This window comes from Macaca thibetana, chromosome 3, assembly GCF_024542745.1.
Source record: "Macaca thibetana thibetana isolate TM-01 chromosome 3, ASM2454274v1, whole genome shotgun sequence".
NCBI lineage: Eukaryota > Metazoa > Chordata > Mammalia > Primates > Cercopithecidae > Macaca > Macaca thibetana.
Window position 1 is genome coordinate 148,206,810 of NC_065580.1, and position 24,105 is coordinate 148,230,914.

The following is a 24,105-nucleotide window of genomic DNA, read 5'->3' on the forward strand; positions in this document are numbered from 1 at the left end:
GCCTGTCCTCTCACAGGCCCAGAGGCCACTGAGCACACACCTGACGGGGCCTGTCCCCTGCCTCAACTGTCCCAGGAATGTGCCTGTCCTCTCATGAGCAGAGGGATGAACCCGAGCAGGGGCTGGTGGGCAGTGAGAGAGGGGTTGTCTGTTTCAAGCAGCAGCAGCAGGTTGATTTGGGGCCTGTGCACCTGTGCTGGGCACAGTCGGGCAGATATGACATCGTGATGCTGGGCAGGACCTAGGCCAACACATGCCCATGAGGGGACCACCTTTCTGTAGAGCCCTGCAGCCGTCAGCAGTTTCTGGAAGCACCTGTCACCCACACCTCCGGCAGGAGAACGCTGGGTTCGCTGCTGCTCAGAGCTCTGTCAGCGCAGGTCCTACAGCAGCCTCGCCTGTCACCTCTGTCTCTGCACACAGCGAGCTGCCCCTTCACAGACCTCGGCTGTCCTCACGCGCTTCCTTCAGTTAACTTAGGACCACAAGAAAAGAGTCTCAAATCTTTCAACTGTGTACAGGACCAGACCCTCGAGATCAGAACATGAGGGGGTGACTCTGGTTCCCTCTTGTCCTCTGCTCCTAACTGGAGCCTTTCTACCCACATGCTTGGTTCAGTTTCTGCCTGTCAATGTCACAGGCTGACAGGGTGTGCATGAAAGACAGCCCATGTGTGGGTCTCACTGGGGAGCAAGAGGGAACAAAGGTAACCGTGGATTGGTCTGAGATGTAAGGGTTGAGGTAAGGAGAGATCAAGGACCAGAGAGTGGTTACAAGGAAAACAAACACCAACGTCCAGCTTCTGGCCACAGGGCCTTTTAGTTTTAAACCCGATCTGCCCATTCAGGAGCTGTTTCACTGTTTTTTTTTTTTTTTTTTTTTTTTTTTTTGAGATGGAGTCTTGCCCTGTTGCCCAGGCTGGAGTGCAATGGCGTGATCTTGGCTCACTGCAACCTCTGCCTCCTGGGTTCAATCAATTCTCCTGCCTTAACCTAGCGAGTAGTTGGGACTACAGGTGTGCACTACCACACCCGGCTAATTTTTGTATTTTTAGTAGAGACAGGGTTTCACCAGGTTGACCAGGCTGGTCTTGAACTCCTGACCTCAGGTGATCCACCCCCGCCTCGGCCTCCCAAAGTGCTAGGATTACAGGCGTGAGCCACTGTGCCTGGCCCTGTCTTACAGTTTCTGCACTTAGTGAGGTTAACTCTAAAATCCTAAAACGGGGTCATTCACACCGTGACTGAAAACAGGGCTTGTCAGTGGTGAGCCAGATGATTCCAAAATCTAGTTCACTCACTTCAATGTAACAAAATACAAAGACAAATTTTACAATTGCTGTATATGAAAAATAACAGCAAATTACTCTAAAGGCCAGGTTTTCAACTTCATTACTTAACACATAAATATTAAAGTTAGCATTAAATTTCCACTGAATAGAGATGCTAACCAAACAACAGAGAATCTTTCAAAATACTTTTAAAATTATTATCTAGCTCCCCAAAAGAAATCCTCATTTTGAACTCAGGCTTTGCTCAGTGACTGCCTATGACATCTCACAGGGGTGGCGTGAGATTAAATGATATCACCGCTGTGAAAGTATTCTGGAAAAGAGAGAAAGCACCACATTCACATACATTATAAAAATGAAGCTTTTCAAGTCTTAACATGGGTACCTATGAAGTGTCTGTTGCTAATTTATCATCCCCAAACATTAGGTAAGAGGGCCAGGCGTGGTGGCTCACAGTAATCTCAGCACGTTGGGAGGCCGAGGCAATCACTTAAGGTGAGGAGTTCGAGACATGCCTGGCCAACACGGTGAAACCCCGTCTGTACTAAGAATACAAAAATTAGCCAGGTGTGGTGGTGTGGGCCTGTAATCCCAGCTACTCAGGAGGCTGAGGCTAGAAAATCGCTTGAACCTGGGAGGCAGGGGTTACAGTGAGTTAAGACTGCACCACAGCACTCCAGCCTGGGCAACAGAGTGAGGCTCCATCTTAAAAAAAAGAAAAAAAAAATTAGGTTAAAGATTCACTGGCAGAAATACAAAGTGACGCTGACACAAGGCTGTCACTGCAGCAAATGTCTAGTAAGAGAAGCTGGTTGAATAAACTGTGATCTCCATGCAGTCGGGGGCTGTGCATCGGCGAAGGAGAAGAGCTCTGTGGCTGGAAGGAGGTTTCCGATACCCACTGCCAAAGGAAAAGCACAAGGCACAAAACAATGCAGAGCATCTTCCTTTTATGTAAGAAATGGTGGGAGACTAAAACTTGTAGTCTACTTGCTTATATTTGGAAAAGGAAATGTGGATACACCAGCAGTAGATGAAAATGATTTCTAGGGAGGGAGGGAATGGGGGATGGGACAGAGACAGGAATAGACCTCTCTGAGTGTGTTTGACTTTGGAACCATGCTAACATCTTCCATAATTTAAAAAAAAAAATTAAATAAAAAACCAACCCCTCAAAACTGAACCTAAATTAAAGCAAATGAACCTAACAGGATACCAAGGTTAGAGGCAGAACCTAGAATTCTGGCCTCCTCCTGGTTTTTTTTTTTTTTTTTTTGCCAGAATGTGAAAGTACAGAGGAGCTGGCCCCTGACTCTGGCCACGCTTTGGCCCCCTTGCCCTGTGTGTGGCCACGTGGCTGTGCCTGTGGACACCTTGTCTCCAAGCCTGGCAAACAGCCACCCCTCAGTCACAGCAGTGAGACCCCAGGAAGGGCTGCACGGGGTCCTTGGCCCTGGAGCAGCCTCTACAACTGTAAGCTCAGGCCCCGCGGGGTGTGTCCTTCGTGTGTGCATGGGTGCCGCTGCGGGGGTGCCACGCCGGGCCCCTAAAGCACCAGCCCCCTTGCCTGGGTTCTTCTGTTATTTTTTCATTAGGTAAGATCTACATAATAGAAAATTCACCATTTTGACATGAACCATTCAATGGCATTTACTACCTTCAAAATGCTGTACAGCCACAGCCTATCAGCTACCACTCCCACTGCCCCGGCCCAGCCCCTGACAACACGAATCTGCTGTCTCCATGGATTTGCCTGTTCTGGAACTCTCACTGGAGTGTGATCACACAGCATGCAGCCCTTTGCGCCTGGTTCTTTTACTTGGTGCGGCATTTCTGAGGCTCGCCCACGCTGTAGCACGGGCCGCTGCGACATTCCATTTTATGGCAAATGTATATATATGTATATATATGCCACTGTATGGGTATGGTTTTTTTTTTCCCATTTGTCAGTTGATGAACATTTTGCCTGTTTCCAGTTTTTGGCAGTTGTGAACAGTGCTACACACAGCTGTGGGGAAGTTTTTGCTTGAATATGTTTTCATTTCTCGAGTATACACCTAGGAGTGAAATTGTGGCATCCTATGGTAATTCTTTTTTTATTTTAAGATGGAGTCTCGCCCCGTTGACCAGGCTGGAGTGCAGTGGCGTGACCTCGGCTCACTGCAACCTTTGCCTCTGGTTCAAGCAATTCTCCTGCCTCAGCCTCCCGAGTAGCTGGGATTACAGGTGTGCACCACCAAGCCTGGCTGAATTTTGTAGTTTTAGTAGAGATGGGGTTTCAATGTGTTGGCCAGGCTGGTCTCGAACTCCTGACCTCCAGGGATCCGCCCACCTTGACATCCCAAAGTGCCGGAATTACAGGTATGAGTCACCATGCCCGGCCGTCCTTTGGTAATTCTGTGCTTAACTTTCTGAAGACCACCAAGCTGTTCTCCACGGTGGCTGCACAAGTTTACATGCCCATGGGCCACGTACAAAGTTTCCAATTTATCCACATCCTTGCCAACACTTGCTATTTTCTGAGTTTTAAAAGCGGTAGCCATCCTACTAGCTGTGAAGCGGCACCTCAGTGTGATCTTTTCTGGCTTTTCTGGCATTTCCTGGTGATCTTTTCGAGGAGTTTCTATTTAGATCATTATCATTATAGACTGCATGTTTGTATGTTCCCAGAATTCCTGTGTGGAAGCCCCACCTGCAGTGATGCTGTTTGGAGATGGGGCCTTTGGGAGGTGACTGAGGGCGGGGACCTCATGACATGACAGTGCCTTCCTAAGAAGAGACCAGAGAGCTCTCCCTCCCTATGTGAGGACACAGTGAGAAGCCAGCCGTCTGCAAGCGAGGAAGACCACCTTCCCTCACCAGAACCTGATGGTGCTGCCACTTGGATCCCCAATTTCCAATCTCCAGAGCAGTGAGAAAATTAATTTCTGTTGTTTAAGCCACCCAGAGTATTTTGTTATGGCAGCTTGAGCTGATAAATATAATTATGAACGTGTCGATTTTCATCTATCAGAGGCAAAGATGGTGAAACGTAAACATGTTAATACTGGGCAGTGGCTTTATGAGTATCTGTTGGGCTCATTCTTCAACAGTTTCATAAGATGTCTAATAGTTCAAATTATAGATTCAGCCCTTAAAACTATAGATTTAGATTCTTCATTTGTATCACAGGGATCATCATAGAAAAGTGAGCTAGAAAGAAATTTTACAGCATGTTTTAAGATATTCCCTTGCCTCTAGATAAAAAGCACCTAGGCTAGGTGTGATGGTGTGCACACCTGTGGTCTCAGCTACTCAGGAGGCTGAGGTGGGAGGAACACTTGAGCCCTGGAGGTTGAGGATGCAGTGAGCCATGACTGCACTACTGCACTCAGGCCTGGGCAACAGAGTGAGACACTGTCTCTTAAAAAACCCCAAAACCTAAATAACAGGGTTGGGGGTACGGAGAGCTCACCCCATTTCTAGAGGCTTGCACCAGAGAATCCCTAAAGTCCAGCATGTGAGGCTCCAAGCATGTCACAGTTGGGCTGCCTGTTACCTCTCTACTTTTTGGGGAAATTCACAGCAGAATTCCAGCCTTTGTAGTAGCCAGAACCCAAATTCCAAGCCTCTTTGGGGCTAGGATAGAGGTATGTGTGAAAAGTCACAAGAATAGTACAAAGAGCTCATACAGACTTTCTCCAGATTCACCTCATCTCCAGATTCACGTCTTCTCTCATTTGCTTTATCCTTCGTTCACTCCTTTTCAATACAGACTTTTTTTTTTTTTTTTTTTTTTTTGGTTCCCAAGTTTTATTCAAGAACTCATACAAAATATTCCGGATAAATGAAATTTAATCCTCATCTTCCTCCTCTTCTTCGTCCTGGTTAATCTGGAAGTAACGTAATTCGTAACTCTCTTTGCTGTTAGCAACTACGCGCAACCAGTCACGTAGATTATTCTTCTTCAAATATTTTTTGGTGAGATATTTCAAATACCTTTTGGAGAAAGGCACCTCAGATGTCACGGTGATCTTGCTCTTGCTCCTTTCGATGGTCACCACCCCTCCACCAAGGTTCCCAGCTTTTCCATTCACTTTGATCCTTTCTTGCAAAAAAAAATTGGCAGCATCCATGATTCCATCTTCTACAGGGTGGGTGCAATCAAGAGTGAACTTTAGAACCTGCTTCTTTTTTTTGCCCCCCTTCGCCACAAGTTTTTTCACTGGAGCCATGGCCGCAGCGGAGTTAGAAAAAAGCTCAATACAGACTTCTTAAAATCCGTCATCATTTGAGAGCAAGTTGTTTACCCCTAACAAATTCAGAGGGTATGTCCTAAGAATGAGGACACCTGCTTCTACAACCACGGCAACTTCAGGCACTGCTTCAGGAGAACGCCGTGAGGATAAGAGGATTCATCCAGGATGGCTGTCTCATAAGTACCACGTATTTAGACAGCAAGGTTTATCTAATATATACAGATATAGCATTATTAGACCATTTTCCTCCTCCAGCACAGAATTTAGTATATTACTTACATGTACTTATCATGTCTCTTTAGCTTCATTTAATCTGAAACACTGAATTTTTTTATTATTTTTTGTAATGGGAGTCTCACCCTGTTGCCCATGCTAGAGTGCAGTGGCGCAATCTCAGCTCACTGCAACCTCTGCCTCCTGGGTTCAAGAGATTCTCCTGCCTCAGCCACCCAAGTAGCTGGGATTACAGAGGTGCACCACCATACCCAACTAATTTTTGTATTTTTAGTAGAGACAGGGTTTTGCTATTTTGGCCAGGCTGGTCTCGACCTTCAGTGATCTGCCTGCCTCAGCCTCCCAAAGTGCTGGGATTACAAGCATGAGCCACCGTGCCCGGCCCACACTGAGATTTTTGAAGAAGAGAGCTGCCTCCCATGGCCCTTGGGGTTTCTGCGATGTCTCCAGTGTTTAACACGACAGTTTCGAGATGATTTTCCAATCAGCGCCACTCCACGCTTGCCGGTCTGTAGGTGACATTCTGCTGTCAACAAGAGTCCCTCTCCCGTGTAGCTCATCGCTGTCTACGTGGTCTCACAGATGCCGTCATTTTCCAGGGGCTGTAATTCACCTCTGTCCTCACTCACTTGGTGCTCAAAGTGAAGAAAGCACTGAGTCTCGCTGGCCCTTGGCATTTCCATATTAGTTCTAAAGTCAGTTGTCAATTTCTATCCTCCCTGTCCCCCAAAACACCTGCAGAGTTTTGATTTTGAATGAGGCCTTTAATTCCTCTTGGTAATGCTTATAAATTTTCTGTACACAGGTGCTTCACATCTTTCCTTAGATTTATTCTTAGGTATGTAATCTTTTATGGTGCTTCTTAAATGGTATCTTTAAACATTTTCCATTTTCTAATCCTTTGTTGCTAGTGAAGAGAAATACAACTGATTTTTGTACACTGGCTTGTGTACTAGTCACTCTGCTAAGCTCTGTATTCTAATAATAGACGGGTAGGTTCTTCTGAATTTTCCAGGTGCACAATCACATCAGCTGTGAACCACAGGCATGGTGGTGTGTGGCAACAGTAACATTCAGACGGAAAGCCTACCATCTTTGTGGCTAGAACAAGAGGACAGAGCTGGGGCAACCAGGACTGCCAGGGAGTAAGGTGGGAACTCCAGAAAGAAGACAGTCAGTGAGGAAGACCTCAAGTTCTCTGCATAAACTCTGCCCAAGAGCCTGGCTGGCACCTGAACCATACATATGGGGCAAACTGAAAGTGGTCTCTGCTGGGATATGAGCAACCAGCAGCATAGGCATGACCAAGATGGCAGTCTGAGTCTCAGCAAGTGTCTGCTAAAGCAAAAATACCAACATTAGATGGATGAACAGAACAGGATTTACAGTCTTAAAACGACACTCATAATGCCCAGGATATAATCAAATTATTCAACATATGGAAGGTGTTCATCATCGGGGCAAAAACAATCAGAAGTTATCAACTCAGATAGTGGGATGGCTCGACACAGACTTTAAAGCAGCTATTATAATTAGGCTCAATTAGGTTAAAAATGCTCAGGTTGGATAAAGGTATAGAAAATCTTATCAGATACACAGAAAACATAATGGAAAACAAGTGGAAATTTTAGAACTAAAATATACAACATCTGAAATTTAAAAATTTACTGGACGAACTTAATAACCGACTGGGGATGAAAGAGGAAAGAATTAGTGACCAATGAAATTAGATTAATATAGATGATCCAATGATCCAATCTCAAAAAGAGGAAAAAGATAAAGAAAAAATGAGATGCAGGCATCTTTGGGACAATTTCTTTTCTTTTTTTTTTCTTTTTTTTTGAGACGGAGTCTCGCTCTGTCACCCAGGCTGGAGTGCAGTGGCCAGATCTCAGCTCACTGCAAGCTCTGCCTCCCGGGTTTACGCCATTCTCCTGCCTCAGCCTCCCGAGTAGCTGGGACTACAGGAGCCCGCCACCTCGCCCGGCTAGTTTTTTGTATTTTTTAGTAGAGACGGGGTTTCACCGTGTTAGCCAGGATGGTCTCGATCTCCTGACCTCATGATCCACCCGTCTCGGCCTCCCAAAGTGCTGGGATTACAGGCTTGAGCCACCGCGCCCGGCCATCTTTGGGACAATTTCTAAGGGCCTAATACACAGGTAGTTGGAATCTCACACGAGAGAACAAAGAGAGTGGGGTAGAGAATGTTTTTGGAAGCAGAAGGCTTTCCAAATTTGGTGAAAGACATAAATTTACAAATTTCAAGAAGCTCCACAAATTCCAAATATGATAAATATGAACTCATAGCAAGGATACTATACCACACACTTCTGAATAATCCACAGGTCAAAGAAGTCAGACTCTCTGGTCTGACATGTAAAGGGCCTGGAAGGTGTCACTCCCATCCTCACAGCAGCAACACCAGCAAGAAAATCACAGCTGAAAATCACAGCTCTGCTTAGACCCATCAGAAAGCTGAGATCACAGGACACACTGCTGCCCCCAAACTGGAGAGGCAGATAGGCAAATGCAGAGAATCACAGTTTACCAGGAAGAGAAGGTGATACGTTCCTGCAACTGATACGTTATGCCTGGCTTTTAAGAAAAAATACTGGAGTCCCCTCCTTATCCTCAGGGGACACATTCTGAGACCTCAGTGGATGCCTGAAGCCTTGAATAATACTCAACCCTATCTGTATTGTTTTTCCCTTTACACATGTACCAATGATCAAGTTTAATTAGTTAGGCAGAGTAAGGTTAACCATAATAAAACAGAACAATTATAACAATAAACAATACACTGTAATAAAGTTATGTGAATCTGGTCTCTCAAAGTGTCTCACTGTACTGCATTCATCTGCTTTTGGATTACAGTTAACTGTGGGTAACTGAAACCATGGAAAGTGAAGCCACAGGCAAGGGGAACTATTGGACAGGCATGTTAACAGACACACACACGGTGTGAAGAGCAAGAGGGACTACTGGACGGGCATGTTAACAGACACACACAGTGTGAAGACACAAAGTGAGGCCTCAGAACCAGATTAGGATATGGCGAAGGTTTTAGAGTTACCAGCTTGGGAGCTGAAATAACTAATTAATATGAGGGTGCAAATGGAAAGGTGGACAGATGGGAACAGAAGCAAGAGATATGCACACTCCAGGAGCGGTACCCAGACATGCCAAAATCAAGAAGAATTCACAAAATAAATCAGAAAGTATTCTGAACTTAAAGACAATGTTAAAGTATCAATACTTTTATCTTGAGATGTGGCTGCTACAGCACTTAGGAGAGAAATCTGTTGCTTTACATGCTTATATTAGGGCTGGGCATTGGGGCACACATTTGTAACCCCAGTAGTTTAGGAGGCCGAGGCAGGTGGATTGCTTGAGGTCAGGAGTTCAAGACCTGGGCAACATGGCAAAACCCTGTCTCCTCCAAAAAAAAAAAAACAAAAAACAAAAAACAAAAATTAGCCGAGTATGTTGGCACATGCCTGTAGTCCCAGCTACTCAGCAGGGGGAGCTGAGGGGGGAGGATCACTTGAACCCAGGAGGCCGAGGCTGCAGTAAGCCAAGACTGTACCACTGCAAGCCAGTACAGGGAACAGAGCAAGACCCTGTTTCAAAGAAAAAAAATCTTATGGAAGAGAAAAAATGATCAAAAATCACTGACCAAAAGGTACTACCTCCAAGAGCTTAATGAACAGCTCTTTAAACCCAAGGTAAGTAGGAGAAAGAAAGTAACAAAGATGAGATAACGATGAAATGGAAAATGAATTTTGCAATAGATACAACAAGGCCAAATGTTGGTTCTTTAAAAATGTCAACAGAAGCCGGGCGCGGTGGCTCACGCCTGTAATCCCAGCACTTTGGGAGGCCGAGGCGGGTGGATCACGAGGTCAGGAGATCGAGACCATCCTGGCTAACACGGTGAAACCCCGTCTCTACTAAAAACACAAAAAATTAGCCGGGCATGGTGGCGGCGCCTGTAGTCCCAGCTACTCGGAGGCTGAGGCAGGAGAATGGCGTGAACCCGGGAGGCGGAGCTTGCAGTGAGCCGAGATCGCGCCACTGCACTCCAGCCTGGGTGACAAAGTGAGACTCCGTCTCAAAAAAAAAAAAAAAAAAAAAAAAGTCAACAGAATTGATAACCACCTAACTAAGGGAATTAAGAAAAAGAAAAAACAAATCTCCAGTATCAGGAATGAAAAAGTTATACTATAGCTCCTTCAAACATTGACAGGTATTAAGAGAATGTTCCAAACAACTTTATGCTAACAGATTGGACATCTTAGATGAAACGGACATCTTAGATGAAACGGACAAATTGCTTTAAAAAATTTAATTTCCCAAAATGGATACTGTATGAAATAGAAAATTTGAATAGCCTTTAAAAAATTGAATTTGTTCTAAAACAACGACAACAACAAAACTTCCCCAAAGGAAAACTCCAGGCCCAGATGGCTTCACTAGTGAATTCTATCAAACACTTAAAGAAAAAACACTAACTAACGTGAACTTTTTCAGAAAATCAAGAGGAAGAAGTAATTTCCAACTCCTTTTTGAGGCCAGCATCATCCTGGTACCCACACTGACAAGATTACCAAAAAAGAAAAATTACAGACCAACCCTCCCTTGAAAACAGACACAATATCTTTAACAAAACTTTAGGAATTTAAACCTAACTACATAAAAAATGTCATTAGAAGATAGACACTATTTTAACAAAATAAGGAAGAAAAAAATATGAATGTTTCAATAGATGCAGAAAAAACAAACATGAAAAAATTCAACACAGGTTCAGGGCTTTAAAAAAAAGCCTGTCTCACCAGACGACAAATAGAAAGGAACTTCCTCAGTTTGATAAAGGGCATCTATGAAAACCCTGCAACTAACATCCTAAATCATGGTGGAATACTGAGTACTTTTACCCTAACACTGGGTATAAGGCAAGGACGCCACTTCTACTGCTTCTGGTCAACGCTAAGTTAGAAAGACTAACAGCAAAAAGCAAGACAGCAAGCAAGCGAACAAATGAAACAAATAAAAGACCCAGGGACTGGAAAGCAAGAAATAAAACAATCTGCAGATTGCCTAACTGTTCAAACATAAAATCCTAAGGAAGCTATAAAAAGGCTAGCAACAGAATCAGTGAGTTTAGCACATTCACAAGATACAAGATTAATGTACGAAAATCAAGTATTTTTTTTATATACTGCCAATAAACCAATGGAATATAAACATTTTAAAAACAATTCCATTTTTAACAGTACTAAGAAACATGGAATATTTTTTGCCATAACTTTTCATCTTGAAATAATTATAGATACACAGGAAGTTGCAAAGATTGCATAGAGAGGTACCGGTGGGCCTGCGATGCACTTTCCCCAGTGGTTACATCTTTTGTACTTATAATAATACAATATCAGAACCAGGGAACTGACGTTCGTACAATGTGTGTGGTTCCATGCACTTTGTCACCTGTCTAGATTTGTGTAACCACCACTGCAATCAACAGACAGAACTGTCCCACCAGAACGGTCCCCCTTGTGTTACCAATTTAGAGTCACGGCCATCCTCCTTCCACCATCCCTAATCCCTTGGCAACCACGAATCTGATTTCCATCTCTAGAATGTAGAGTCACCGATCTGTTTTCTGTTCCTATAGTTTTGCCTTTTCTAGAGTACTTAAAGTGAAACCATACAGCATGTGGCTTTTTTTTTTTTTTTAAGACAGAGTCTCACTGTGTTGCCCAGGATGGAATGCAGTGGCATGATCATGGCTCACTGCAAACTCTCCTCCCAGGCTTAAATGATCCTCCTGCCTCAGCCTCCCAAGTAGCTGGGACTACAGGTGCACGCCACCACACTTGGCTAATTGGCTAATTTTATTTTTTTGTAGAGATGGGATCTTGCTATGTTGCCTAGGCTGGTCTTAAACTCCTGGGCTCAAGTCATCCTCCTGCTTTGGCCTCCCAAAGTGCTGGGATTACAGGTGTGAGCCCTTGCGCCTGGCAGCATGTGGCCTTTGGAAGCTGGCTTTTTTTCACTCAACATAATGCCCTTGGGATCTGCTCACACTGTTGCATGTGTCGGTAGCTTGCTCCTTTTTACTGCTGGTAGAATTCCATGGTCTGAACGTGCTGCAGTTTATTTAACCATTTACCAATCTAGCGACATTTTGGCTGTTTCTGTATTTTAGCTATTACACACACAGCTCTGTGAACACTCACGTACAGGTGTGGTGTGGATGTGAGTTTCATTCCTCTAGGGCAAATGCCCAGGAGTGTGACTGCTGGGTTGTATAAGCGTATGTTTTTTTTTTTTTTTTTTTTTTTAAGGAAACTGCCAAACTCTCTTCCAGAATGGTTGTACCCTTTTACCTCCCCACCAGTGATGAACGAGACCCAGTTTCTCAGTATCCTTACCCGCATTTCTTATTTTTACTATTTCTACTGTATCTGTTCTAATAGGTATGCAGTGTTATCTCCCGGCATCTGAGTCTGCATCTCCCTTGATCGGCAGTGACTCAATGCCTGGAGGGCCTGGATGTCTTCTCGTGCTTATGTGCCATCGGCATGTCCTCTTTGGTGAAATCACTTTATATCTTTTGCTTATTTTCTGCTTGTTTTCAGACTGTTGAGTATTGTTTTGAGAGTTCTATTCTCTAGATAATGAGTCCTGTGTCAGATAAGCAGTCGGCAAATACTTTTCTCCCAGTCTGTAGCTTGTCTTTTTTTTTTTTTTTTTTTGAGACGGAGTCTCTGTCTGACGCCCAGGCTGGAGTGCAGTGGCCAGATCTCGGCTCACTGCAAGCTCCGCCTCCCGGGTTCACACCATTCTCCTGCCTCAGCCTCCCGAGTAGCTGGGACTACAGGCGCCCGCCACCTCGCCTGGCTAGTTTTTTGTATTTTTTAGTAGAGATGGGGTTTCACCGTGTCAGCCAGGATGGTCTCGATCTCCTGACCTCGTGATCCGCCCGTCTCAGCCTCCCAAAGTGCTGGGATTACAGGCGTGAGCCACCGCGCCCGGCCTGTAGCTTGTCTTTTCATCCTCTTATTAAGAGGATCTGGGCAGGGCGCGGTGGCTCACCCCTGTAATCCCAGCACTTTGGGAGGCCAGGGCAGGAAGATCCCTTGAGGTTAGGGGTTCGAAACCAATCTGGGCAACACAGTGAGACTTCATCCCTACTTAAAAAAAGAAAGAAAGAAAATTAGCCGGGTATGGTGTTGCGTTCCTGTAGTCCCAGCTATTAGGGGAGGCTGGGGCAAGAAGACTGCTTGAGCCCAGGAGACTGAGGCTGCAGTGAGCTATGATCACACCATTACACTCCAGTCCGAGCAACAGAGTGAGACCCTGTCTCAAAAGGAAAACTTTTGCAGAGCAAACATTTCAAATTTTGTTGAAACAAAAATGATCTTTTCTCAAAACTGGATTTCTTTTAATGGACCACTAGGGTGTCATGTCTAAGAATTCTTCACCAAGTTCTAGGCCCCAACGAGTTTCTGCCGTGATCTTCTCTCAGGTTTTAGAGTTCTGTGCTTTACACTGAAATCTGTAACGCAGTTTGAATTAATTTTGTATAAGAGATTTAGGTCAAGGTTCACTTTTTCTTCCCTACAGAGACAGTTACTCCAGCACCCTTTGTTGAAAGGGTGACCTCCTTCACTGAGTTGCTTCTGCCGTTGGTTGCAATCAGTCGGGCGTGCTGGTGAGGAGCGACCCACGGCTCTGTCCAGTGACCTCATGTCTCTCCCTGTGCCGGCACCACCCAGGCCTGAGCACTGCAGGCAGACAACAGGCCTTGGCATCAGGGAGAGTGGCCACTCCCACTTTATTCTTTTTCAAACATTTTTGGCCATTCCAGTGCCTTTTCAGATAAATTTTAGAATAATCACATCTATGTCTACAAAAGATCTTGCTGAGATTTTCATAGGAATTGTGTCAAATGTGTGTATCAATCAGAGGAGAACAGACATCTTGACAGCGTTGAGTTTTCCATGAACACAGCACGTCCCTCCATTTGTTTAGATCTCATTTCTTGAGTGTTTTGTGCTTCTTACCAAACAAGTCCTCTAGATGCTGTGTTAAATTTACACCACAGTATTTCATTTCTAAAATGACTGTTAATGGTATTGCATCTTAAATTTGTTTCCATGTGTCCACTGGTCATTGTTAGTCTATAGAAGTAAAATTTATATTTTGTATATGGATCTTGTATCCTGTGGCCTTGCTAAACTGACTCACTAGTCTATGACTTTTCTGGTAGATTCCTTGGGATTTTCTGTGCCATCTGCCAGCAGGAACAGTCATATTTCTTTTTCTCTGATATGTCTACCTTGTCTTTTCTTTTCTTGCCTTACTGCATTCGCTAAAACAGGAATTTTTTTTTAAAATGTGAAAAATTACTGAAAACTGCAGAACACTTGGGCAAAAAATTTGAAACTTAAATAATTGGAGGGTTATGTCCTATTCATGAACTGGAAGATTCCACATTGTTGTTTATGCTCCCCAAATCGATCGAGATTAAATCCCAGTCCCAATACAAATCCCAGCAGGCATTTTGTTTTGGTAGAAATTGACAAGCTCATTTTAAAATTTATCTCTTCACAACACCACAGAACAACAAACCATTTTATAAAAGAAGAACAAAGTTTTTATAATACCCAATTTCAACTTTCTAGAAAGTGGTAGGATTTAGCATTGGCAAAAGAAAAGACATATGGATCAACTGAATAGAAATGAGAGTCCAGAAACAGGCCCCCACATATATGGCCAATTGATTTTTAAAAAATTGACAAGGTAACTCAAATGAAGAAAGGAAAGGTTTTCAACAAATGGTGCTGGAAAAACTGGTGATCTGCACAGAACTTAAAAAAAAAAATCTCTCATTTGGAGTATCAAAAAGTAAAAAAAAGGACATTGACTCTAAACATCTCCTATATAAATCTAATTCAAACTGGATCACTAAAACTAGACTTAAAAAACATAGGATGTCAGGTATGGTGGCTCACATAATCCTACGAGTTCGAGACCAGCCTGGGCAACATAGTGAGACCTCATCTCTACAAAACATTTTTAAAGATTAGCCAGGTGTGGTGGCACATGCCTATAGTCCCAACTACTCAGGAGGCTGAGGCAGGAAGATCTCTTGAGCCCAGGAGGCTGAGGCTGCAGTGAGCCACGATTGTGCCACTGCACGACAGCCTGAGTGAGACCCTGTCTCAAACAAACAAACAAACAAAAATATAGGAGAGGATCTTTGTGATCTTGGGTCAGGAAAAGATTTCTGTGCTGTCAGAATTCTAAGATGAGCTTCAATGACACACACCCCTGTCTTTCCCTGGAGTGTGGAAGGGACCTGGGAATATGATGGCACATCACTTTTGGGATTTGGTTACTTTCAGTCAAAGAGGAAGTGCTCTTGGGCCAGATGTGGTGGTTCATGTCAAGGTGGGAGGAACCCTTGAGCCCAGGAATTTGAGGTTGGTCTGGGTAACACAGTGAGACCTCATCTCTATTAAAAATTTTAAAAGTAGCTGGGTATGGCGGCACATGCCTGTAGTCCCAGCTACTCAGGAGGCTGAAGTGGAAGGTTCTCTTGAGCTGGGGAGTTTTAGGCTGCAGTGAACTGTGACTGTGCCAGTGGCACTCCAGTCTGGGCAACAGAGGGATACTCTGTCCCAAAGTGGGGAAAAAGGAGGTGATCTTGGCAGGCCCGATCTAATCAGGTGGGCCTTTAAAAAGAGGTGTTCTCCTGCTGACCTAGAAGAAAGCACACAGCCGTGCTGTGAAGAGGGGCCATGCGGCAAGGAAGTGAGGGCACCCCTAGGAGCTGCCGGCGACCCTGGCTGGCAGCTAGCAAGAAAACGGGACATCAGTCAGATGACTGCAAGGAAGTGAACTCTGCCAGTACCAGTGAGCTTGAAAAAGGATGACAAGCCTTAGATGAGAACATGGCCAGGTGCACCAGCTTCCAGCCTGCGAGGTCCCGAGCAGAGCACGTGGGGAACTCTGGATACCCAGGTTCCTGACCCACGCACACTGGGAGATCATTACATCTGTGCTGTTTTAAGTTGCTAATTGGTGGTAATCTTTTCATCCAGCAACAGAAAACCTTTAGTATTTCTTAGGGCAAAATAACCATGAAGCGTAAAGGAAAATGTCATCTTCCCTGCACATCCTCAGCCCCAGGGACCTCTTGTACTTAGTACGTATTGAACGCTTGCTGAGTCAATGAAGACATGTGTTTTTTCAAACCTGACTTTTTAGCTTCAATGGCAGCTGAAATATTTTTTCCTTTAATAGCTTAGTGGTTCTCTGACTCCTGTTCACTGTCCCCACATCTGAATAGCAATAATAGGGAATGATTCTTCCCTCCCCCTACAAATGGAGCTGCCTGGTTAACACAGAACACAAGCTCTACAGACCTCATAAATGTCTGGAAAACCTCTTGCTTGGGGATGAGTCACTCCCTAACTCAAAACCAACGGGATGAGTCAGCAGCTGTTGCTTCAGACTCTTTATGGAAAGCCCCTCTATTTTTACTACCCCTTCTTAAACAAAGACAAAAACCCCAAAACTCAGCATCTCCCAAACTATCGATGCTTACAGCATGAGAAATGAAAACACGGGGCACTTAAGAAAACAAGGCTTTAGGGCCGGGCGCAGTGGCTCACACTGTAATCCTAGCACTTTAAGAAAACAAGGCTCTGCAAACCCTTATCTCGTTCGCCATCCGAGTGATGACATCCTCATACGTCGTGTGGCCTCTGAAAAGCTCCACTGCAGGCTTGCACGTGAAAGAGGGTGTAAAGGGCAGATACTGTCTCAGCAGTTCATGTGTTCTGTGCTGTCAGGATTCTAAGATGAGCCTCAATGACACACACCCTGTGCAATTTCTTCACCTGTAGCGTGGGAGGAAGCTGGAGTGGGATGGAACGTCTCTGCTGTGACTGGGCGACTTTCAGCTAAGCCAAAAGAAGGTGATCTTGGTGGGCCTGATCTAAACAGGGGAGCCTTCTTTTCTTTTCTTTTCTTTTTTTTTTTTTGAGATGGAGTCTCGCTCTGTCGCCCAGGCTGGAGTGCAGTGGCGCGATCTGGGCTCACTGCAAGCTCCACCTCCCGGGTTCACGCCATTCTCCTGCCTCAGCCTCCCGAGTGGCTGGGACTACAGGCGCCCGCCACCTCGCCCAGCTAATTTTTTGTATTTTTAATAGAGACGGGGGTTTCACTGTGTTAGCCAGGATGGTCTCGATCTCCTGACCTTGTGATCCACCTGCCTCGGCCTCCCAAAGTGCTGGGATTACAGGCATGAGCCGCCGCACCGGGCCATCAGGGGAGCCTTTCAAGGAAAGTGGCGGAACCCTTGAAAGGGTCTCGGGGGCCCCCACAGCATACCTGGAAGAACCCCTGTGCTAGAGAGGTTGGTGCCTGTGTAGCAGTGTGCCCCTCACGGCAGGGTCACAGCCCTAGGCTGGAAGCGACCAGTGCCCACCTCTCCTTCAGTGGATAATCAAGTGTACTTTACTCATCTAGTAGAACACCACAGAAGAATGGATACGAGAGTGTTATCACTGCATGTAGCAACACGATGGGTCTCGGCCGGGTGCGGTGACTCACGCCTGTAATCCCAGCACTTTGGGAGGCCGAGGTGGATCACCTGAGGTCAGGAGTTTGAGACCAGCCTGGCTAATATGGTGAAACTCCGTCTCTACGAAAAATACAAAAATTAGCTGGGTGTGGTGGCGAGTGCCTGTAATCCCAGCTACTCGGGAGGCTGAGGCAGGAGAATCACTTGAACCTAGGAGGTGGAGGTTGCAGTGAGCTGAGATAGCGCCATTGCACTCGACCCTGGGCCACGGAGTAAGACTCTGTCTCAAAAAACAAACAAACAAACAAACAAACAAAAACACAAATTAAAAAACCCATGATGGACCTCAAAATATAACGCTGAAGAAATAAGTCATAAAATGGTTATACTATCCTTATTCACATGAAGTTAAACACAGGCAGAAGGAAACACAGTGCTAGCTGTAAGAACTCACACCTACCTTGTGCTTCCTATGTGTCTGCACTGTTCTAAGGGCCTCCCCCATATCACCTTCACTCTCACAACACTCGCGGTGTGTTATTACTGTTTTGTCCACGTGACAGACGGTAAGACTGAGACAAAGTGGTTAAATAATATGCCCAAGTGGTAAGTTACTACTGTTTAGGAATAGGTGGTAAAAAGACAAGTAAAAGGAAAGGAATAATTAGCCAAATATCAGAACACTGGTGACGCTGGGGTGGAAGCAGTGGTGCACAGGGGGTTTATGAATTACCATTGATGTTTTTCATCTGAGTGGCAGGTTCAGAGGTGTTTGTTCATGCTGTTTCATGGTGTGCCTATTTTTTCAGACCCTCTTCTGTAGTCATACGGGATAGGAGAGAGACATATATACTTCAGAATTTTAAAAAGAGCAAAAGAGGCCGGGTGCAGTGACTCATGCCTGTAATCCCAGCACTTCGGGAGGCCGAGGCAGGCGGATCACGAGGTCAGGAGGTCGAGACCATCCTGGCTAACACGGTGAAACCCCGTCTCTACTAAGAATACAAAACTTAGCCGCGCGAGGTGGTGGGCACCTGTAGTCCCAGTTACTCAGGAGGCTGAGGCAGGAGAATGGCGTGAACCCGGGCGGCGGAGCTTGCAGTGAGCCAAGTTCGCGCCACTGCACTCCAGCCTGGGTGACAGAGCTAGATGGCGTTTCAAACAAAACAAAACAAAACAAAACAAACAAAAAAAAGAGCAAAAGAGAAAAAACACGGAGTGAAGGGCATGAAAAAAACAGTCCTAAGGGCTGAGCCACTCCCTCCAGGCAGTTTCTGCAGTGGGCACAGATGCCGTCCAATGAGATTGTCCGCCCCTCTCTCAGAGCCCCACGGCCAGTTGAGGTCCTTTGAAAAGGGCTCTGCTCCCTGCTTTCTGCCACCCGCTCCTGCCAAGCAGGCTATGTGGGCTGGATGCCACCAGTGGCTTTGTCACATGACCACAAACGCAGGCATAAAAATGACAAGAACACTCAGCTTTAAAAGTATTTTTTTTAAATATAAAAACACTAGGATGTCAAGGTTGAGGAACTAAAGGTCAAGAGCTCAAAGGCCTCTGTTGGCAATGTATAGGTTGGGTGTGTGGACAGTCCCATGTGATGGACGTGCTTTCTTCCCATCGCCCGCCTCTGCCTGGGGAAGGAGTGGAGAGTGAGACACACCCAACGCATGCAGTGTCCAGGCAGGAGGACACACACCAGCACAGGCTGCTCAGGCTCGCCTCCCAGCAGCACTGCCTCCGGAGGTCCACAACCTGCTGTGTTCTGCACAGGCTCGACTCAACAGAATGCCTTACCAGTACCCCAGGGGGACACCAAGTCAGAGGATCTGAGCTGGCTCATTGCCAATCAGCCAGGAGATCAAAGTAATCAATGTCAGCAGTCTTTCCCGGACGCAATGGGAATCACCTGAGAACCACACAGGCCCTTCCGCCCATCAAATCAACACCGTGGCTACACTTCCTTCTGGGCACAGCCTATTCTTCATTCCAAAGACCTAAGACAGCGATGGCACCATGTCACATGAGGGCGTCCCTGACGAGCACTGCACAAGAGGCTGTGAAGACCTTCCACACACATCCCTAAAGCAGGATTGGCCTGTCTGTCCCTTTAAGCCTTCCCAACCTCCGCTCTCCAAATCCTTCTCCATTTCCTTCTACAGGCAGCTTATCCAGAGCTAAGTTTAGCTATGACCATTTCTAATCTTTCCTCTAGGGACAGCGTCGAGCTCCCTACTGCTGGGACCATCCCAGCTGCATGGCTTTACCAAATCACCAGAGGTTTGCTTGTCTGCAAGAGGATGGCGACACGAGGACCAGAAGTTGTCACATCCTCACAGCAATGTGGCTTCTCTGGTGGGGAGTGGGGGGGTTTGGCTGGTATCTTCCCCACTCCAGCTCCTCCTGTCCTTCCCACAGTCTTGACATGCCCAAGTTGCTTGCTCTCAGTCCTCACAGTCCGTGGCTCGTTTTGGGACAGCGTGTTGTTTTAGACCCAAAACGACATGTAAACGGAATCACGAATGTAGCTGGTATCTCACAGAAAGCATTTCCCACACACCTGGCTCTGGGCTGTGGGGCTCCTCTTAGAGTTATGCTGATGGGAGACAACAACAGCCGCCTCATCGAGCCACCAGGCACAACAGGGCGCAAACAAGCTCCCAGCACAACAGCCCCAGCTCTGCCGCTTTCCTGGCAATGGATGGCACAGCCCTCTCTGGGCCTCAGTTTCCTCTTCTATGAGGTCAGAGCCACTACCCCATGCTGGCAGAGCCGTCTGCTGGCTGTGCATGGATGGCACGGGGTGGGCACGCAGATGGCAGCTGTGATTTCCCTGAAACCAGACATCTGTGCCACACAGACTCCCAAGGACGGCTGACTTCATGGCAGAATGAGATATTTCAGAAGCTTAGTACAAATAAAGAAGAAAACCGGAAACTGTTTTCTAAAACCTGATGCAATTCAGGCAGACTAAAAAGAGCTGGAACGGACAGCATCGCCCTCCAGAATCATCACTACCTCATCTACTGAATTCCTAGGATGGAAACAGTCCCCACTTTACACAGGGCACGTTCCTGAACTGGCCTCTCAGGCCCGAACCCAAAGACAATTTCACAGGATTTACAATTTGCAGCTATTGGTTCTTCTTTGACCGAATCCTTGAATTTGCTTAAAAAACAATGAAGAATTGACAAGAAGGGCCACTGGAAAATGAAAAGAGCATTGGCACTGCTGTAACTAAAACGTGAAGAGAAGACCTACTAATGCTGCTTTCACACTCTAGATAGTGCTGAGTACCAAACAGCTCTTTAGATCAAAATGTAAAATTCAGCTTCCAGCTAGTCCAGTTTTCCCATCTGTTGTATCCACGGAATGCCCAGATGTAAGGGAAAAATGTGGAGTGTCCAGCCGCCCATCAGGCCAACCAGCACTGCAACCTAACTTCACTGACGCCTCCCAGCACTCACACAGAACACTCACAGAGAACTGCGGCTCCATCCACATTCCTTACCTTCATTACTGTGTCTACCTCCAGTCCCTCAAGAAAAAAAACTAAAGCAGCAGAGAAACCTGTGAAAACAAGACATGCCAAAAATACTGACTCAAAACACCAAAAGCTCTGACCCTGAGGTGGAGGGGTTAACACAGGTTTCGTTTCTAGGAGAAGTTATAAGGGCTTCACGTTCTGCACTGCTAATAAACACCCAACAGACCCTGACTTATGGTCGTCACAGAAGGTGCACACGGCAGGGCCAGTGCGCACCCACCACTCACGCCAGGCACTGCACAACTGCTGCTGGACACACACGATCCCGCTGAACCCAGACACGGTATGGCGGTTCCCACTTTCCTCACTGAGGAAACCACAGATCAGATGTTAACTTGGCCAAGGGCAAAAACGCTACTTAACTCTGAAGTTCAGGCTCTGGACCCACCTGTGTGCAGAGTGTGAGGTGTGAGTAGCCTAACTGTCGACTACAAAAGCAGTTCCACCAAGCCTAGTTCTATTCTGGAGTTAAATCCAATGACATTTCCTGAAAATTACACTTAAAAATCCAAAAATGGACAATAATCCCATTCCTGATGAGATCCCAATGCCATGGAGCACAGAGCGGCAGGATGATGGAGGATAAATCATTTGGAAACCACGCTGCCCAGGCCAGAGGGAAGGGGGCCCCATGTCCTCCCTCCCACAGGAAGTGCACCAGGCCCGTCCTTTCCACTCAGGCTGTACAAAAGGAGGAGGAACACTCAGGGCGGCCTCCGATCCATCACACACCCAGTCAGCGCAGCTCCAAAGCAGGAGAGGGCCAGCTCTGAGCCCTGCCCATGGAGTCATTGGTGCTGTGGCTGGGAGAAGAGGCCACAGGCAGGACGCCCCAGACACTCCCGTGGGGCCGGTGCCAGGATCTCCTGTTCCTCAGAAAGAGCCCTTGTGCTGCCTCTCAGCTACTGCGGTTGCCGACAGCCTGCCAGCCACAGGCCCAGGACTCAGCGTGCCATCCCTCCAGGACGTGGACTGGGGCTCCCTACCAGCCTTGAGTGAGAGACCACGAGCAGCCTCCGAAGTCATCTTCCTCTCTTCTCAGAAGCATTTCTCGAATATTCTGCTGACAAGAGGTCAGCAGGACTTCATGAGACACCCCAAAACACAAACACACACACACGGTCTCAATACAGTTCAGAGGACACATCTGCCTTCCCACGGCCCTTGGGAGGAGTGCTGTGAGGCTGAGACACAGCCCAGTTTGCTGACGGCACAAACGCCGGTGTGCCCTCGCCACAGTTTGTTTGCTTCATCTGGTGGAGAAGGCTGAGTTCCAGCTCAGGGAGCCCACAAAGGAGCTCTTCCTACGGCCCTGCCAACTGTCTGAGTAAAGGTCTTGTCTGGGAAAGCTCCCTGAGCTCCCTCATCTCCAGCAACAGCGCTGCTCTGTGGCTGAGGATGAAGCGCTGGTCCACGTCCCACGCAGTGTCTCAATTCTCAATGGTCCCATAATCTAAGGCTAGCTCGAAACAAAACACAATTATTTTAAAGTCTAAAATATGCAGAAAGAGCTGCAGTGAACACATTTACACTTCCCAAGGACAGGCATCTAAGGAAGATCCCTGATGCCAGTGTCCCTGTGCCTGTGTGCTGTTCAGTATTTATCATCACCGACTGTGCCATCATACTTCCAAATTTGGCATTTTCACTGACTACTCAGAATCAGCCAAAAAAAAGAAAAATCACATTAGTTACCTTTAGCCGTAAAAAATAAATTACCTTACCAAACAAATCAGGCTAAACAAAATGGTCCCGGCTTGTCACCAAAGGAGACAACTTCACTATAAGAAGAGCCTGGCAAAATCATGGCTCAAGGGAGAAAGTGAAGATTTCAATGAAATGACCTCTGTGAAAATGATTGGCCAAGAAATTAGAGATCAAACCTCAACCGGTAACCAAACTTCTTGATCAATTTCCGTGTCTTTTTTCTCTGCATTAGAAATTGAGATGTGAAACAAATATCCAATCAGTTTTCTTCCTTCAAGAACTGGTGCCTGCCATGAAGAACCTGGAACCGGGACCTCTGTGTGCAGAATGCCCCCTGCAGGAGTTGTCCCTCCTGGAACAGCCTGTGAGTGCAGGGACACACTTTTGGGGAACCTCCTTGGATCAATACTGGGGACTTGTTCGGGAACAGGCAAGTCACAAGTGAGCCACTGCACACGAGCAGCAGGGGTCTCAAAGGGGACACTTGGAAGGTGCCAATAAATTGCTTCTCCAAGCAGCAGGTTTGCCACCTTCTGGGAGGATTCTGCTTGGTATTTCTGAAAATTCGTACAGCTCAGTAATAAAGTGAATTTTGCTTCATGAAGCTCAGTTATTAGCGTGTCAGGGAAGATACAATATTTTATGCATCTTATATTAAAATCAGATGAAGTTCTTTTTAAAAAGAGAATAGCCACTGAGAAGCCAAAAGTAAAGATTTTTAAAAACACACAGCAGAAAGCAGTTCCTGGTGAGCAGCCTCAGCGGAGTCTGAAATGATGGGAAAAGGAGGGAGATCTCAGTGCGGTGGAGGAGAGTTCACTCTGTGCTCCACTGTCACCGCCTTCGCAATTCTATACCAAGTTCACCGAGAAAGACGAGTCACTCCTCCCCAAAAATGGACCTTTACTAAAATCATCATCAAGCTCGCCATCATTAAAGCATCTGGATTCTTATATAATGTTGGATACGAAGGAAAAGGAAAAAATATTACTTATTGTAGCAAAAATCACCAATAGAGCAAAATTCCAGCTCTTGTCAGCACCATTCACACATTTATCTTTCCTTTCAAACGCTGCATCCGAATGCTCACAGCAGCATTGTTTAACAGTGGGAACAAACCGGGCAATCCCAGCACTTTGGGAGGCCAAGGAGGGCGGATCACTTGAGGTCAGGAGTTCGAGACCAGCCTGGCCAATATGGTGAAATCCTGTCTCTACTAAAAATACAAAAATTAGCTGGGTGTGGTGGCACGAGCCTGTAGCCCCAGCAACTCAGGAGGCTGAGGCACGAGAATTGCTTGAACCCGGGAGGCAGAGGTTGCAGTGAGCTGAGATCATGCCACTGCACTTCAGCCTGGGCGACAGAGTGAGACTCTCGTCTCAAAAAAAAAAAAAAAAAAAAAAAAAAAAAAGTGGAAACAACCCAAATGTCCATCACACAACTAGTGAAGAGGTAACACAAAATGTGGTTTACCCATACAACAGAACGCTATTCG

General features: G+C 46.1%; 2 protein-coding genes across 2 annotated transcripts in view; both read right to left on the reverse strand.

The window, feature by feature from the left end:
* GNA12 (G protein subunit alpha 12) overlaps positions 1-24,105 on the reverse strand; it is a 115,139-nt gene that overhangs the window by 8,679 nt on the left and 82,355 nt on the right. The gene's annotated exons all lie outside the window — the stretch shown is intronic.
* LOC126951494 (60S ribosomal protein L22-like) lies at positions 5,048-5,529 on the reverse strand. The gene has a single exon (XM_050785650.1). The coding sequence runs from the start codon at positions 5,503-5,505 to the stop codon at positions 5,125-5,127; it is 381 nt and encodes a 126-aa protein (XP_050641607.1). The 5' UTR covers positions 5,506-5,529; the 3' UTR covers positions 5,048-5,124.

Bases quoted from the DNA above. Each gene is read 5' to 3' on its own strand.
- LOC126951494 (XM_050785650.1), bottom strand. From the start codon at position 5,505: ATGGCTCCAGTGAAAAAACTTGTGGCGAAGGGGGGCAAAAAAAAGAAG.